The 18,800-nt window shown below is 44.9% G+C and overlaps 2 protein-coding genes across 7 annotated transcripts in view; one reads left to right on the top strand and one right to left on the bottom strand.

The window, feature by feature from the left end:
* LOC110015877 overlaps nucleotides 1–18,800 on the bottom strand; it is a 755,614-nt gene that overhangs the window by 388,467 nt on the left and 348,347 nt on the right. The gene's annotated exons all lie outside the window — the stretch shown is intronic.
* Nucleotides 1–18,800, top strand: part of csmd3 (CUB and Sushi multiple domains 3) — a 478,616-nt gene that overhangs the window by 344,218 nt on the left and 115,598 nt on the right. For all 4 annotated transcript variants that reach the window (XM_023959656.1, XM_023959655.1, XM_023959654.1 and 1 more), the window contains 2 exons: nucleotides 16,989–17,105; nucleotides 18,126–18,341. In XM_023959656.1, the coding sequence (XP_023815424.1) occupies nucleotides 16,989–17,105; nucleotides 18,126–18,341 (333 nt within the window). The remainder of the gene's footprint in view (nucleotides 1–16,988; nucleotides 17,106–18,125; nucleotides 18,342–18,800) is intronic.

Below are 18,800 nucleotides of genomic sequence, written 5' to 3'. Positions count from 1 at the left end.
CTTCTGGTCATTAGCCCATTTAGTTCTTTTTCTTTTTTTTGTGTGTGACACAGTTGCTACATAAAACGTGGCGAGCTAGCTAGGAGGGTTATATGAGCGGAACTGATTGTTGTTGATGGTGAGTGACATTTTGTCTCAAACATGGAAGTTTTGGTGAAACACGGCATAAAGATCCCCAACTCTGTTTTGGTCAAACACACGGTGAACTCTGACTTGGATGAAGAAGTCGTTGAGTTTCTGAGCCAATATGGTAAAATTTCAAAAGTTGAAGTGATTACAGAGTCTGACTCGGTTTTTGCAGACACGATTATCGTTGAGTTTAATTCAGGAAGTGCGTTGATTGACTTAAGAGAGATTTTGCCATATACCTACATTTGTGGGAGTGAAAAGATTACATATGAAATTTGTGATCTGTCCTCTATGTGCTCAGAGCTTGAAGGGAAGGTTAAGACGCATACTTATCTGAGTGACCTGAGGAATCTGGCTAAAGTTACAGGACAGGACTACGCGGAGGTTCTTAAAGGGGTGATGTCTCTGCTGGGCCAGTCTATCACTGGGCTCAGTCAAACACCACCTGGGAAGCTCCATCCAGATACTAGTGACCAAGTGATGTCATCGCCTCCTCATGCTGCATCATCTTCAGAAATTCTCAACGCCACCACCCTCAGGCCACAGGCCGGAACAGCTGCAGAGGAGCAGGATGTGAAGAAGGAAACACCACAGAGCCATTCTGACCATAGTATGTCACCCAGAGCCCCACCAATCCCTGATCTGAATCCACCTAAGGTCCAACACTATGTGGTTGAGCATATAATGAAAAGCGATGAGAATGCTGCACATCTTTCTGCTGTGAGACTCCGTTCCTTCTCAGGCCGCACTCCAAGACCGCAACATGAAACAGATTATGAAACATGGCGCTCTAGTGTTGACCTGCTTCTTCAAGATCCTGCAGTTTCTGACTTGCAAAGATCCAGAAGAATTGTTGAAAGCCTTTTCCCACCAGCAGCAGATGTGGTGAAACACCTAAAGCCAGACACATTACCAAAGGTTTACTTGCAGATCCTGGACTCTGCTTATGGAACTGTTCAGGATGGAGATGAGCTTTATGCAAAGTTCATGGAGATGTTTCAAGACGCTGGTGAAAAGCCATCTGCATACTTGCAACGGCTGCAAATTGCACTAGTTTTGGCTTTGAAGAGGGGAGGAGTGAAAGCCAACGATGTGAACAGACACCTTCTAAACCAGTTTTGTCGTGGCTGCTGGGACAACAATCTAATCTCTGAATTGCAATTAAAACAACGCAAGTCTGACCCACCATCTTTCTCTGACTTCTTGTTGCTACTTCGAACTGAGGAAGACAGAGAAGCTTCTAAAGCTCAGCGTATGAAGCAGCACCTCGGTTCAAAAGCCAGAGCTGGGGTGCATGCCCAATATGCCTACACTTCTACTACAGAAGAATCAAAGGTTGATGCACTAACCAGCATCACACAGCAGCTCGCCCAGCAGCTAGCCGACATACAGAAACAGCTGAGGACCCTCACAGGTGGCCAGACAAGTCAGAAGCAGTCTGCCACGTACCAGTCTGTTCCTTCCAACAAGAACAGTAAACTGCCCCGCACTCTTCAAAAACCTTCATCTGCAGGACCAAAGCCAGGTTACTGCTACAACTGTGGAGAGGATGGACACATAAAGACAAACTGTAATAATGATCCGAATCCAACGCTTGTAGCTATGAAAAGGAAACGGTTCACAGAGAAACAGAAGTGGCAGCGAAAACCTCAAAGCAACTCGTCTTTAAACTAGAGCGAGTTCCTGTTGAGGGACGAACGGGAACTGCGGAGGACCAACTACGTCCCAACAAGCAGACAACAGTGAAATGCTGCACCGAGTCACATTCCATTCCAACTGAAAAAACTCATCTGCCAAGAGGATTGATTGGATCCCGATGCACAGGCCAAGTCATCATTGCTGGTATGAATTTTCAGTGTTTATTAGACACTGGCTCACAAGTCACAACAGTACCTGTATCTATCTACAATAAATATTTTTCAAATCAATCTGTGAAACCACTGCATGAACTGCTACAGGTTGAAGGAGCCGCCGGACAAGAAGTACCATATCTAGGATACATTGAGATGACAGTTACCTTTCCAAAGGACTTCATTGGTGCAGATGTTGATGTATACACCCTTGCTTTGATCATCCCAGATGTCAGGCCGGATATCCACTCCCAGATCCTGATAGGGATGAACACCCTGGAGCCGCTTTACGAGCAGCATCTGAAAAGTGAGTGTTCCAGCTACAAACCTTCTCAGCATGGCTACAAAGCAGTGCTTCAGTTGCTTCAGCTCCGACATCAGCAAACTCAGGGGACAAGCAAAGACTTGGTGAGGTTGGCCAGTAAAACACCTGTTTCAGTTCCAGCTGGCCACGCCATGGTTGTTGAGGGTTCTATCCATGCCTGTCCACCACCAGCTGGCAAGCGTGCCCTGCTAGAACAACCAACCACGCCGCTACCTGGAGGACTCTGTGTGAAGAACTGCCTGGTAACACTGCCAAGTCAGTCACCCTACAAGCTCCCAATCATTGTTGCCAATGAATCAGAAAAGCCGATCAAACTTATGCCACTGACCATCATTGCAGATCTCACCATATCTCCACAGATCCTGTCTCAGCGTGTTTCCATCAGTGGACACCAGAAACCTGATGCCAAGCTGGATTTTGATTTTGGAGATTCTCCAATACCCGCTGAGTGGAAAGCCAGAGTCACCTCTAAACTGAAACAGATTCCTGAAGTATTCTCTCTTCACGACCTCGACTATGGACGAACAGACAAAGTCAAACATCACATCCGCCTTCACGATGAGACTCCATTTAAACATCGAGCTAGGCCGATCCATCCTCGTGACATTGAAGCTGTCCGCGACCATCTGCGTGACTTGTTGGAGGCAGGAGTAATTAGAGAATCGGAATCCCCCTTTTCTTCACCAATCGTGGTTGTCCGGAAGAAGAACGGGGATGTAAGGCTGTGTATTGACTATCGTAAGCTGAATCTCCACACTATCAAAGATGCTTACGCACTCCCAAACTTGGAGGAGTCATTCTCAGCACTTACAGGTTCCCGCTGGTTTAGTGTCCTTGACCTTAAGTCAGGATACTATCAAATTGAAATGGCAGAAGAGGACAAACCAAAGACTGCGTTCGTGACCCCACTGGGCTTTTGGGAGTTCAACCGGATGCCACAAGGTGTAACCAATGCGCCAAGCACGTTTCAGCGGCTCATGGAGAGATGTATGGGAGATCTACACCTGAAAGAGGTCCTTGTCTTCTTGGACGATCTCATCATATTCTCCAACACCCTGGAAGAACATGAAGACCGTCTGATCAGAGTACTCCACCGTCTGAAAGACTACGGCCTGAAGTTAGCACCCGAGAAATGCAAACTGTTTCAGACATCCGTGCGCTATCTCGGCCATATTGTCTCCGAGCAGGGTGTGGAGACGGACCCGGAAAAGATAAGTGCTCTCAAATCCTGGCCAGTTCCGCAGACACTGAAGGAATTGCGGTCTTTTCTGGGATTTGCTGGTTATTACCGCAGATTCATCCATGGCTATGCTGCTATCGCTAAGCCTCTGAACGACCTGACTAGGGGTTACGGCTCAAAGCGCCGTCAACCTAAGAAGCCAGCCCCCATGCCCAGTCACGACGCTAAACAGCCGTTTAATGAACGTTGGACATCAGATTGCCAGCATGCCTTTGAGATGCTGATTGATCGACTCACAACAGCCCCAGTACTCGGATTTGCTAACCCAAAGAAATCTTACATCCTGCATACTGATGCTAGCACCATAGGCCTTGGAGCTGCATTGTATCAAGAGCAAGATGGAAAGTTGCGTGTCATAGCGTATGCCAGTCGGGGACTGTCTGCAAGTGAATCCAGATATCCAGCACACAAACTGGAGTTCCTGGCGTTAAAGTGGAGCGTCACTGAAAAATTTCACGATTATTTATATGGCTCCAGTTTCACAGTAATTACAGACAATAACCCACTGACCTACATTTTGACATCTGCCAAGCTCGATGCTGCCAGTCATAGATGGCTTGCTGCACTATCTACATACGATTTCAAACTCCAGTACCGGGCGGGACATCGAAATCAAGATGCTGATTCACTCTCCCGAAGGCCCCATCATCAACCAACTGATGCCCATGGTCTGAAGGAGTGGGACTTGGTCAATCAGTTCACCCGTGACCATGTTGAGCCAGGCACTGCAGTTCAGCTCGATCCAGACGCTGTGGCCGCCATTTGTCACTGTGGTCTGTTGAGAGACTGTCCAGAGAACTGCATTACCTTGGTTGAGTCACTGAGCATGTCCATCACAGCTATTCCCAACAGCTATGTGGACGAGTCTCACCAAGGGCTGCCAGTCGTTCCCTCAATGTCTCCCATCGATCTTCGGGAAAAGCAAAGAGAAGACCCCAGCATACGAGAAGTGATTTACCAACTCGAGACTGGTGAAAAGATTTCCCCCACTGTTCGACAAGAATTGCCTGATATTCCTCTGTTGCTGAGAGAGTGGAACAGACTTGAACTTAAAGATAACATTCTGTACAGGAGACGGCAGGATGGGGAGCACATCTTGTCTCAGCTAGTGCTGCCAGAAAAGTTACGATCTATGGTCCTCACCAGCCTCCACAACGATATGGGACATCTGGGAGTCGAAAGGACCCTTGACCTAGTGAGATCACGTTTCTTCTGGCCACGAATGGCAGCCGACGTGGAGCAGAAGATAAAGACCTGCGACCGCTGCATTCGGCGGAAGGCACTGCCAGAACGAGCTGCACCTCTGGTAAATATCGAAACCAGCCGACCACTAGAACTGTTGTGCATGGACTTCCTGACGCTTGAGCCTGATCAAAGCAACACAAAAGACATTTTAGTCCTCACAGATCATTTTACGAAGTACGCCGTGGCCATTCCAACTGCCAATCAAAAGGCCAAGACCGTCGCTAAATGTCTGTGGGAGAACTTCATTGTGCACTATGGCATCCCTGAGCGTCTGCACACAGATCAAGGCCCAGACTTTGAGTCTAACCTCATCAAAGAACTTTGTGTCATCGCTGGTATTGAGAAAACCCGGACCACGCCATACCATCCTCGTGGGAATCCTGTTGAAAGATTCAATCGCACATTGCTAAGCATGCTTGGTACCTTGGAGCCCGAACAGAAGAGGAGATGGAAGGAGTATGTAAAGCCGCTGGTGCATGCCTACAATTGTACCAGAAATGAGGTAACTGGCTACACTCCATATGAACTCATGTTTGGTCGTTCTCCGAGGCTGCCTGTTGACCTAGCCTTCGGCCTTCCGGTTCGAGACAAACCATCAATCTCACATTCTCATTCTCAATATGTGCAGGACCTTCGCTCTCGACTGGAGGAAAGCTCCTAGCTAGCTCGCCACGTTTTATGTAGCAACTGTGTCACACACAAAAAAAAGAAAAAGAACTAAATGGGCTAATGACCAGAAGACTGAAATTCGACTCTCGGAGGGAATGGCAGGAAACTGAAGTTGTTGTTTGGTGTGGGCAATTTATTTACAGTGATAGACAATAATGAAGAGAAACAATGAATGGCCATTCAGATATATACACAAAAGTACTTCAAAAGGGTTTCACATTTACAAAGGCATGACTGTTGTAGCATGTCCTCGAGTCCGGCAACTTTTAGTTGCACCATAGAAACAAAAACACAAAGAAAAACCAACTCGCCCACAGTTCAGAGGAAGGTAAGTGCACTGGGAAGCGTGAATTCAGTTTGTATGAATATAGTTCATTAAAGCAATGGTGTGGGCATAAGCTGGGTCAGAGGTCTTTGTTTTCAACTGGGCTACTAGGAGCCCCCTACCGGCTTGGCGGGAGGATGCAGCTTTTCTGATGGTTCAGGTTCCAGGGTCTAGCTCGCCATCATGGACCTGGCCTGGGTAACGGGACCAGAGTCTCAATTAAATCTATGTTTTCTTCACATCAACAAGCAGAGAAAAAAACACATTCCTTGCCAGTTGACATAATCCAGTGTGCACACAATTCATAAAAAATATAGTACGTATTGCACTACATTCAATTCCAAACATTAAATGAGCAATAGTAAATACATCACTAATTCAACACATTCTTTACATATGGGTACGTACCCCTTTTCAGGTTTAGGTGAAACAGGCAGAAAGCTTGATGAGAAGCCATGCTAATAGCTTCCATGTTAATGAGTGACAGTGGCTAAGCTACATTAGCATAACAAACTATTGACTCACCAATTTCCGCCAAAAATCACTTCCAATTGCTCTTTGTTTTGAACTGGATAGAGGGCCCCTGTGACATACCATGCATCACAATAAACATCCAGTGACAATAGAGCAGTAAAGTAGGAAACTAACTTAAATCATACCTGTGCCTTGTCTCATCTGGCCTCCCACTGCATCTAACACTGCTGACTTCCTGTACCCTTATATGCGTTCGTGATTGGCTGTGCCGTGTCACGTGATGCTGTGACGTCACGGAATAAACGCTCGTGATTGGCCGACCGCCCCATGTGACCAAATGACGTCACCGCCGCGGGAAATACAGAGTGACCAGGAAGGAGAAAAATACAGGGGCAAGGCAGGCAAAACAAAGCCAGTAGACATCACCTGGGTTACACCCTCCCCTCTCAAAACAATGCAACTCCGGTGCATGTCAAACTACATCGACACGGTACATCCGACTAGATGCCGGGGCGCCAAAAGCTCCACCGCAGGCATCGGCTAGGCTATGGAAAAGAGTTTGTACTACAGAGATTAGCGGCTGACCTAAAGCGGAGTACTGTAAACGGTTAGGCGGGTGTCTGTTTCTCGCGGAACGACGAATGGATAAATCAGGCTCAACAGCATCCCCACGTTCAACATCTGAAACAGAGGCGGGAGCCTCAGCAGGAATAGGTACTGGTGTTGCCGCACTGGGTGATGCCTCTGCTGGGCAACCATCACCTAAAGACTGCTTTATCTCAGGAACAATAGGAACCTCTGGTAAGTATTCACCCGGTCCCAGTTCTTCCCCAAGTCCTTGAGAGACAGCCTCCTGCTCCATTCCACTGGGTGAAGATGGACGATCAGCATCAGACTCCCCGTTGGACTCTCTAATAGGCAAGTCCCTTTCAGGCAAGGTAGCTTCAGGTACTGAGCTGTGGCCAGTTGTAGACGTAACCGGAAGAGTGCCTTTGTCATGGAACTTCACGGGCTGTGAAATCGACAGATGAGGAAACCTCAACTCCTCTTCATCACTCAAACACTCCTCTGTAGCCACAACTGGCTGCCCCTGACTCCGAGTCTGAGGACGGAGTACAATGGTTGCAGGTAGCAGGTCCGGCTCTTTACTCTCAGGTAAAAACCCGCATGGCAGTAGGAGATCCCTGTGTAAAGTTCTGGTTCGCCCTGATGAATCTGCTTCAGGTCGCACAGTGTAGACAGGGAGATCTCCAGCACGATTCACTACAACATAAATGTCTCTCTCCCATTTGTCCTCTATCTTGTGTTTCCCTCGAAGGCGTACATTCCGGACAAGAACTCTATCTCCTTCTTCCAGGACAGATGGTCTGACCCGTCGGTCAAAGCATTTCTTGTTCCTTTCAGCTGATTTTGCTGCATGTTTGGAAGCTAGCTGGTAGCTTTCCTCCAGTCGAGAGCGAAGGTTCTGCACATATTGAGAATGTGAGATTGATGGTTTGTCTCGAACCGGAAGGCCGAAGGCTAGGTCAACAGGCAGCCTCGGAGAACGACCAAACATGAGTTCATATGGAGTGTAGCCAGTTACCTCATTTCTGGTACAATTGTAGGCATGCACCAGCGGCTTTACATACTCCTTCCATCTCCTCTTCTGTTCGGGCTCCAAGGTACCAAGCATGCTTAGCAATGTGCGATTGAATCTTTCAACAGGATTCCCACGAGGATGGTATGGCGTGGTCCGGGTTTTCTCAATACCAGCGATGACACAAAGTTCTTTGATGAGGTTAGACTCAAAGTCTGGGCCTTGATCTGTGTGCAGACGCTCAGGGATGCCATAGTGCACAATGAAGTTCTCCCACAGACATTTAGCGACGGTCTTGGCCTTTTGATTGGCAGTTGGAATGGCCACGGCGTACTTCGTAAAATGATCTGTGAGGACTAAAATGTCTTTTGTGTTGCTTTGATCAGGCTCAAGCGTCAGGAAGTCCATGCACAACAGTTCTAGTGGTCGGCTGGTTTCGATATTTACCAGAGGTGCAGCTCGTTCTGGCAGTGCCTTCCGCCGAATGCAGCGGTCGCAGGTCTTTATCTTCTGCTCCACGTCGGCTGCCATTCGTGGCCAGAAGAAACGTGATCTCACTAGGTCAAGGGTCCTTTCGACTCCCAGATGTCCCATATCGTTGTGGAGGCTGGTGAGGACCATAGATCGTAACTTTTCTGGCAGCACTAGCTGAGACAAGATGTGCTCCCCATCCTGCCGTCTCCTGTACAGAATGTTATCTTTAAGTTCAAGTCTGTTCCACTCTCTCAGCAACAGAGGAATATCAGGCAATTCTTGTCGAACAGTGGGGGAAATCTTTTCACCAGTCTCGAGTTGGTAAATCACTTCTCGTATGCTGGGGTCTTCTCTTTGCTTTTCCCGAAGATCGATGGGAGACATTGAGGGAACGACTGGCAGCCCTTGGTGAGACTCGTCCACATAGCTGTTGGGAATAGCTGTGATGGACATGCTCAGTGACTCAACCAAGGTAATGCAGTTCTCTGGACAGTCTCTCAACAGACCACAGTGACAAATGGCGGCCACAGCGTCTGGATCGAGCTGAACTGCAGTGCCTGGCTCAACATGGTCACGGGTGAACTGATTGACCAAGTCCCACTCCTTCAGACCATGGGCATCAGTTGGTTGATGATGGGGCCTTCGGGAGAGTGAATCAGCATCTTGATTTCGATGTCCCGCCCGGTACTGGAGTTTGAAATCGTATGTAGATAGTGCAGCAAGCCATCTATGACTGGCAGCATCGAGCTTGGCAGATGTCAAAATGTAGGTCAGTGGGTTATTGTCTGTAATTACTGTGAAACTGGAGCCATATAAATAATCGTGAAATTTTTCAGTGACGCTCCACTTTAACGCCAGGAACTCCAGTTTGTGTGCTGGATATCTGGATTCACTTGCAGACAGTCCCCGACTGGCATACGCTATGACACGCAACTTTCCATCTTGCTCTTGATACAATGCAGCTCCAAGGCCTATGGTGCTAGCATCAGTATGCAGGATGTAAGATTTCTTTGGGTTAGCAAATCCGAGTACTGGGGCTGTTGTGAGTCGATCAATCAGCATCTCAAAGGCATGCTGGCAATCTGATGTCCAACGTTCATTAAACGGCTGTTTAGCGTCGTGACTGGGCATGGGGGCTGGCTTCTTAGGTTGACGGCGCTTTGAGCCGTAACCCCTAGTCAGGTCGTTCAGAGGCTTAGCGATAGCAGCATAGCCATGGATGAATCTGCGGTAATAACCAGCAAATCCCAGAAAAGACCGCAATTCCTTCAGTGTCTGCGGAACTGGCCAGGATTTGAGAGCACTTATCTTTTCCGGGTCCGTCTCCACACCCTGCTCGGAGACAATATGGCCGAGATAGCGCACGGATGTCTGAAACAGTTTGCATTTCTCGGGTGCTAACTTCAGGCCGTAGTCTTTCAGACGGTGGAGTACTCTGATCAGACGGTCTTCATGTTCTTCCAGGGTGTTGGAGAATATGATGAGATCGTCCAAGAAGACAAGGACCTCTTTCAGGTGTAGATCTCCCATACATCTCTCCATGAGCCGCTGAAACGTGCTTGGCGCATTGGTTACACCTTGTGGCATCCGGTTGAACTCCCAAAAGCCCAGTGGGGTCACGAACGCAGTCTTTGGTTTGTCCTCTTCTGCCATTTCAATTTGATAGTATCCTGACTTAAGGTCAAGGACACTAAACCAGCGGGAACCTGTAAGTGCTGAGAATGACTCCTCCAAGTTTGGGAGTGCGTAAGCATCTTTGATAGTGTGGAGATTCAGCTTACGATAGTCAATACACAGCCTTACATCCCCGTTCTTCTTCCGGACAACCACGATTGGTGAAGAAAAGGGGGATTCCGATTCTCTAATTACTCCTGCCTCCAACAAGTCACGCAGATGGTCGCGGACAGCTTCAATGTCACGAGGATGGATCGGCCTAGCTCGATGTTTAAATGGAGTCTCATCGTGAAGGCGGATGTGATGTTTGACTTTGTCTGTTCGTCCATAGTCGAGGTCGTGAAGAGAGAATACTTCAGGAATCTGTTTCAGTTTAGAGGTGACTCTGGCTTTCCACTCAGCGGGTATTGGAGAATCTCCAAAATCAAAATCCAGCTTGGCATCAGGTTTCTGGTGTCCACTGATGGAAACACGCTGAGACAGGATCTGTGGAGATATGGTGAGATCTGCAATGATGGTCAGTGGCATAAGTTTGATCGGCTTTTCTGATTCATTGGCAACAATGATTGGGAGCTTGTAGGGTGACTGACTTGGCAGTGTTACCAGGCAGTTCTTCACACAGAGTCCTCCAGGTAGCGGCGTGGTTGGTTGTTCTAGCAGGGCACGCTTGCCAGCTGGTGGTGGACAGGCATGGATAGAACCCTCAACAACCATGGCGTGGCCAGCTGGAACTGAAACAGGTGTTTTACTGGCCAACCTCACCAAGTCTTTGCTTGTCCCCTGAGTTTGCTGATGTCGGAGCTGAAGCAACTGAAGCACTGCTTTGTAGCCATGCTGAGAAGGTTTGTAGCTGGAACACTCACTTTTCAGATGCTGCTCGTAAAGCGGCTCCAGGGTGTTCATCCCTATCAGGATCTGGGAGTGGATATCCGGCCTGACATCTGGGATGATCAAAGCAAGGGTGTATACATCAACATCTGCACCAATGAAGTCCTTTGGAAAGGTAACTGTCATCTCAATGTATCCTAGATATGGTACTTCTTGTCCGGCGGCTCCTTCAACCTGTAGCAGTTCATGCAGTGGTTTCACAGATTGATTTGAAAAATATTTATTGTAGATAGATACAGGTACTGTTGTGACTTGTGAGCCAGTGTCTAATAAACACTGAAAATTCATACCAGCAATGATGACTTGGCCTGTGCATCGGGATCCAATCAATCCTCTTGGCAGATGAGTTTTTTCAGTTGGAATGGAATGTGACTCGGTGCAGCATTTCACTGTTGTCTGCTTGTTGGGACGTAGTTGGTCCTCCGCAGTTCCCGTTCGTCCCTCAACAGGAACTCGCTCTAGTTTAAAGACGAGTTGCTTTGAGGTTTTCGCTGCCACTTCTGTTTCTCTGTGAACCGTTTCCTTTTCATAGCTACAAGCGTTGGATTCGGATCATTATTACAGTTTGTCTTTATGTGTCCATCCTCTCCACAGTTGTAGCAGTAACCTGGCTTTGGTCCTGCAGATGAAGGTTTTTGAAGAGTGCGGGGCAGTTTACTGTTCTTGTTGGAAGGAACAGACTGGTACGTGGCAGACTGCTTCTGACTTGTCTGGCCACCTGTGAGGGTCCTCAGCTGTTTCTGTATGTCGGCTAGCTGCTGGGCGAGCTGCTGTGTGATGCTGGTTAGTGCATCAACCTTTGATTCTTCTGTAGTAGAAGTGTAGGCATATTGGGCATGCACCCCAGCTCTGGCTTTTGAACCGAGGTGCTGCTTCATACGCTGAGCTTTAGAAGCTTCTCTGTCTTCCTCAGTTCGAAGTAGCAACAAGAAGTCAGAGAAAGATGGTGGGTCAGACTTGCGTTGTTTTAATTGCAATTCAGAGATTAGATTGTTGTCCCAGCAGCCACGACAAAACTGGTTTAGAAGGTGTCTGTTCACATCGTTGGCTTTCACTCCTCCCCTCTTCAAAGCCAAAACTAGTGCAATTTGCAGCCGTTGCAAGTATGCAGATGGCTTTTCACCAGCGTCTTGAAACATCTCCATGAACTTTGCATAAAGCTCATCTCCATCCTGAACAGTTCCATAAGCAGAGTCCAGGATCTGCAAGTAAACCTTTGGTAATGTGTCTGGCTTTAGGTGTTTCACCACATCTGCTGCTGGTGGGAAAAGGCTTTCAACAATTCTTCTGGATCTTTGCAAGTCAGAAACTGCAGGATCTTGAAGAAGCAGGTCAACACTAGAGCGCCATGTTTCATAATCTGTTTCATGTTGCGGTCTTGGAGTGCGGCCTGAGAAGGAACGGAGTCTCACAGCAGAAAGATGTGCAGCATTCTCATCGCTTTTCATTATATGCTCAACCACATAGTGTTGGACCTTAGGTGGATTCAGATCAGGGATTGGTGGGGCTCTGGGTGACATACTATGGTCAGAATGGCTCTGTGGTGTTTCCTTCTTCACATCCTGCTCCTCTGCAGCTGTTCCGGCCTGTGGCCTGAGGGTGGTGGCGTTGAGAATTTCTGAAGATGATGCAGCATGAGGAGGCGATGACATCACTTGGTCACTAGTATCTGGATGGAGCTTCCCAGGTGGTGTTTGACTGAGCCCAGTGATAGACTGGCCCAGCAGAGACATCACCCCTTTAAGAACCTCCGCGTAGTCCTGTCCTGTAACTTTAGCCAGATTCCTCAGGTCACTCAGATAAGTATGCGTCTTAACCTTCCCTTCAAGCTCTGAGCACATAGAGGACAGATCACAAATTTCATATGTAATCTTTTCACTCCCACAAATGTAGGTATATGGCAAAATCTCTCTTAAGTCAATCAACGCACTTCCTGAATTAAACTCAACGATAATCGTGTCTGCAAAAACCGAGTCAGACTCTGTAATCACTTCAACTTTTGAAATTTTACCATATTGGCTCAGAAACTCAACGACTTCTTCATCCAAGTCAGAGTTCACCGTGTGTTTGACCAAAACAGAGTTGGGGATCTTTATGCCGTGTTTCACCAAAACTTCCATGTTTGAGACAAAATGTCACTCACCATCAACAACAATCAGTTCCGCTCATATAACCCTCCTAGCTAGCTCGCCACGTTTTATGTAGCAACTGTGTCACACACAAAAAAAAGAAAAAGAACTAAATGGGCTAATGACCAGAAGACTGAAATTCGACTCTCGGAGGGAATGGCAGGAAACTGAAGTTGTTGTTTGGTGTGGGCAATTTATTTACAGTGATAGACAATAATGAAGAGAAACAATGAATGGCCATTCAGATATATACACAAAAGTACTTCAAAAGGGTTTCACATTTACAAAGGCATGACTGTTGTAGCATGTCCTCGAGTCCGGCAACTTTTAGTTGCACCATAGAAACAAAAACACAAAGAAAAACCAACTCGCCCACAGTTCAGAGGAAGGTAAGTGCACTGGGAAGCGTGAATTCAGTTTGTATGAATATAGTTCATTAAAGCAATGGTGTGGGCATAAGCTGGGTCAGAGGTCTTTGTTTTCAACTGGGCTACTAGGAGCCCCCTACCGGCTTGGCGGGAGGATGCAGCTTTTCTGATGGTTCAGGTTCCAGGGTCTAGCTCGCCATCATGGACCTGGCCTGGGTAACGGGACCAGAGTCTCAATTAAATCTATGTTTTCTTCACATCAACAAGCAGAGAAAAAAACACATTCCTTGCCAGTTGACATAATCCAGTGTGCACACAATTCATAAAAAATATAGTACGTATTGCACTACATTCAATTCCAAACATTAAATGAGCAATAGTAAATACATCACTAATTCAACACATTCTTTACATATGGGTACGTACCCCTTTTCAGGTTTAGGTGAAACAGGCAGAAAGCTTGATGAGAAGCCATGCTAATAGCTTCCATGTTAATGAGTGACAGTGGCTAAGCTACATTAGCATAACAAACTATTGACTCACCAATTTCCGCCAAAAATCACTTCCAATTGCTCTTTGTTTTGAACTGGATAGAGGGCCCCTGTGACATACCATGCATCACAATAAACATCCAGTGACAATAGAGCAGTAAAGTAGGAAACTAACTTAAATCATACCTGTGCCTTGTCTCATCTGGCCTCCCACTGCATCTAACACTGCTGACTTCCTGTACCCTTATATGCGTTCGTGATTGGCTGTGCCGTGTCACGTGATGCTGTGACGTCACGGAATAAACGCTCGTGATTGGCCGACCGCCCCATGTGACCAAATGACGTCACCGCCGCGGGAAATACAGAGTGACCAGGAAGGAGAAAAATACAGGGGCAAGGCAGGCAAAACAAAGCCAGTAGACATCACCTGGGTTACATAAGTAATATGGCATTAAATGAAAAGATTATGAAGCAGTCAAACAGAATATTTCCCCTTACTTTGAATTGCAATTTTGGTTGAGTTTACAGACCCACTCCGATGAAAATTGTATTTTTTTGTGTTTTTAACATGCTCTTGCAGCATTGTTCTGATGAAAGAGGACGTATGTGAAGAAAATGAAGCTTACAATTGTATCTCTGAGTGTTTCTTTTTTTCAAATAGCTGTGAATCAGGACCAGACCAAAAAATGCTAATTGGAAAAGGCCACAAGCTTTGTGTTCCAATTCCAATGTATCCACTTGTAGATGATTAGATCCATGTGCGTCTTTATTTTCTTCGTCTGAGCCGACATCCGGCTAAAAGCCGTACAACTGGGTAGCTCTAATATTGCTCGCCATTTTTGTTACAACAGTAGTCAAGTTGGGGTTATGAGTGGCTGTAAGCTAGGAGGGTGTGTAAACAGATGGATGATGAAAAAGGGGGCAGACTTTGCCCAAATCCAAATTCTTCCCCTCCGCCTTCTCCCTACCCCTACATTTATCCCTCCAAGAGGACAGAAATGGAAGAAAAGTGTCTTCCTGTTCTGACATTACTCCCACTCGATGTCGTCATCAGTATTTGCCGGTTTTCTACGTTTCCGAGTACCTGCCACAATCGGAAAATAGACAATAGCATCAGTTTTCTGAAAGTCACGCTAAAACTAAAAATTCATTACTTACATTTAAATGTAAACCTGATCTTCAGAGGACATCCACGTGAAGAAATGCGTGTCTCCTCCGCGTCACAGCGCGACGTGGATTACCCTCCCGGCGAAGGGGTATCTAGCTCTAAATTGCCATTTCAGTTTGAACACCATCAAAGTTCCAAATGCCCCTTTAATTAGAGCAATAGGAAAAAGGGGGGTAGGGGATTAATTCGGATTCGGTCTTACTCTGCTCCAACAGTCCCGCCCACTACTTAGAGGTGAATTTCTAATGAACTCCTGCTGCTCTGCAGAAGCTTCGTCCTAGAAAACGACACAGATTTTTTTGATTTTGGCCAAAAACGGCATAATTGTCATTAAAAAAGCAAACATTGGAAATGCTGATCAAAAGATGATCAGAGTGGGCCTTTAGGCATATAGTTGTCTCATTGTATTGATGAATTGCAAATGTAATGAATAAAGAATGAGTCATGTGTTAAATCGATCATATTATTTTAATTAGTCAAGATTTATGAAGTCCCAACACCAGATTGGAAATCCAGCCCATGGGAATTCTGCTGCATCGTATTAGTGCTATAACGAAAAAGGTAAACACAAAACAAAAAAGAAAAGGTATAAAGAACAAGCCCGCACAAGTGAGAGCTATAAAGAGACAAAAATGTGGTGTTTGGGATCTCTTACACTCTCAAAGTAAAGAGCCTCCTGACAGAATTGTATCTATTATTAATTGGTGTATTCGTTTCTGTGTTTATTCTTGTATTTTATTTGAAGACAATATCCCAACTTTTTATTTTTCACTCTGTTGTTGCTCAAACCACAGTGGTTGAAGGTAATGATGCCCAACTGCTGGACCAACGTCCATGTTGTACCGTGTTAGTGTAAGACTGAAAAGAGTGAAATAAAGTTTGTCCCGCTTCTAATCTTGGATGCAGTTGGTGGATTGGGTACTTTTCTTCTCTTGAGGAATACCTTAAAAATATTCAGGAAAGTTTGGCAGAATTTCTTGACAAACTTCTTTCCTACTGCCCTTCAACTCATGCACTTTTGAGGCAATGCCATGGCATTTTATACCTCTCTTGTAAGAAAAATTGACACCCTATCCACCATAGTGTAGAATAACACCAACTCAGGAATGCTGAAATGAAACACCCCTCTATATAAAGTGCACATGCATTAAAATGCATAGAACGGACCAGGCATTTTTCCATGGTGTTCACACCTCGTATCTGTATAAGCACAGCTGCTTTTCTGCATGATAATGTTTATATATTTAAACTTTTTTTCATTTTACCCTTTGACCAAAATTGAAAATGAAGTCTTTGGAGGTTTTATGTAATCTTTACTCAGTACTATTTTGAAAAAAAAAAAAAAAAAAGTGATCATCAGATGTTCCAGAGAACCATCTCTAAGACTTTTCCAGCCTTGGTTTTTTTTGGGAATTTTTAGTTGATATATTATTTCTCTCATTCAAAACAAGAGCTTAGAGAAGTCTTAAACTAGCTTTTTTGATCATAAAGCTTTGAAAAAAAGAGAACTTACCCAACACAGCTTTATCTGCTGTCGTAACATTTAGGACAACAACATATACTACACATCAAAATTATATTTTTTTAGGAATTTTATACTTATCCTTTCTTTTTAGCTTTCAATTTTCAAGTATAAATATATATAAAAATGTACTGTTTATCGTTGTAATTCATGCAAAACAATCTGTTTAGCATCTAAAGGACAAAGCATGCCTGCTCTTTAGAGCATCTCATTTTTTTATCCTTGTTTCTATCCACCCTCTATAAGCATTGGTGTGTATGTGTTTGGTATATTTGTGTTATAGAAATGGTATTTAAGGTCCTCGGGGAAGCATTATTTGTTTTAGCTTCCAACAGTCTGATCCGACCCTTCTCTCTGCTGCCACTGCCTGCCTCCGCTCATCTTTCTTTCTCTCCCTCCCGCCTCTGTCTCCCTCGCTGTCTGCCCTAATCTATACAGCACTGTGTGGTGGGGATGTTAGAGGTCCGTGGGGAACTATCTTGAGCCCTGGCTATCCAGACAGCTACCCTTCATCTCTCAACTGTACCTGGACCGTTGAAGTCAGCCATGGGAAAGGCAAGCGACAAACACAAATCCACACTGCTTAATAGACAGCGATAGGCACAGTGAGCCCACTGGTTTAGCTGCAGCAACGGTGCCACAACCTGAAATTTTTTGTTGTTGTAGTTTTTCATTTTATCATGTAAAAAAAGGTTTAGTTAAGGTTAAGTTACTTTCTTCATAGTTAACTATGGCGTAATATTACTGTCGAAAATACGTCACAGAGTCACAGGCATAAATATCCATCGCATATATCCGACAAAGTGCGCTTGCGTACCAAGGCTCATTTATTTAACTAAATTAAAATAGAATTGAACTGTATTGATGGCACAGCTGGGAAATTCATTTGTTACTATATTTCTGTCCCAATAAATAACAGATGATAAAAACAGTTGCTTTTCCAACGGCTTTTGGTTTCTGCAAAGTGACAACAGTTGATTGAGTAAACAATGCACCCGAAGACCCTTTTAGACCCAGAAATTGTGGAAAATACTATAACAAGGAATAGGAGACATGTCACCACACTTATTAGGTGTAAGAAAAAAGTCCATGTTTGTTAAAAAAGGTTGAACATAAGAGGATACTGAAACAAAAACACAAACACAGGAAAGCTAACTTGGGGTAAAGTTACAAACACTCGACCATGGTTTATAAAAAAAGGATCAAAATACCCAACTTTCTTTCTTTTTCTAAAATTATTGCACACATATGGCAAGATTGTTTTGTTTTAGCTTTATTTACACAGCCCAAATGTGGTGTCATTGTGTTACTGTGTTGTATTATTGCTGATTGGCATTGAATCCATCCTTCGTGACGTGATATACATGCCTGAAGTCGTTTAAAAACAAAAGAAAAGTGGTACCCAAAATGGACACATAAAACGTGAAGCTAAATGTTGTATTCATATTTCTTTGTAACTTTTTTGAAAGTGTCCACAACTTTTTTGATGAGCATACATTTCATGTTGACAGTAATCTTTCCCATAGTTTACATTTTAAAAATGTTCAAATATCTGTGTGTGTGTTTCCTAACCAGGAGTTCAGTTTCAGTTCCATTCTTTTCATCTGGAGGACCAACATGACTACCTCCTGGTTACTGAGAACGGGAGTTTCCTGCAACCACTGGCTCGTCTGACTGGCAATGAGTTGCCTAGCAACATCAATGCGGGTCTCTATGGAAACTTCAAAGCCCAACTACGATTCATCTCTGACTTTTCCATTTCATATGAAGGCTTCAACATAACTTTCTCAGGTATTATAATTAATTCAACTCGTAATCTTAAAATAATATTAACTTCTTAAATATGTTTTAATTTAGGTTGGAATTTGTGTTTGCCCCTATTTTTCAAATTCTGAATAAATGCAATAATTTTGGTGAAATATGAAAAGTGAAAGTGAGCAAAATACAGAGGAATTATGATGCAACTGAATTCAAGTACAAAATGTCAAAATGTTCATTTCACAACAAAAAACCTAACTGAGATTATGTATACCCCTCCCTTCTCTGAGCTGCAGTTAACTTTGTCTCAGCACTGAAATGCAGCACCTATTTACTCTAACAAAAATGCTGTGCAATGCAGCTTTCTCATTTCTATAAATCATCACTATTAATTATTTAACTGAAAAAGTGTTGTGTTACCACACCATCACACTTTATAGCAGAGGAAATGCAGAGGGGCAGAGTTAAGAGAAGTTCAAGGGTACATCTGCC

The sequence above is a fragment of the Oryzias latipes genome, chromosome 11 (genome assembly GCF_002234675.1).
Source record: "Oryzias latipes chromosome 11, ASM223467v1".
Classification (NCBI taxonomy): Eukaryota; Metazoa; Chordata; class Actinopteri; order Beloniformes; family Adrianichthyidae; genus Oryzias; species Oryzias latipes.
The sequence above is the reverse complement of the archived record's forward strand: the minus strand, read 5'-3'. Positions and strand labels throughout refer to the sequence as shown.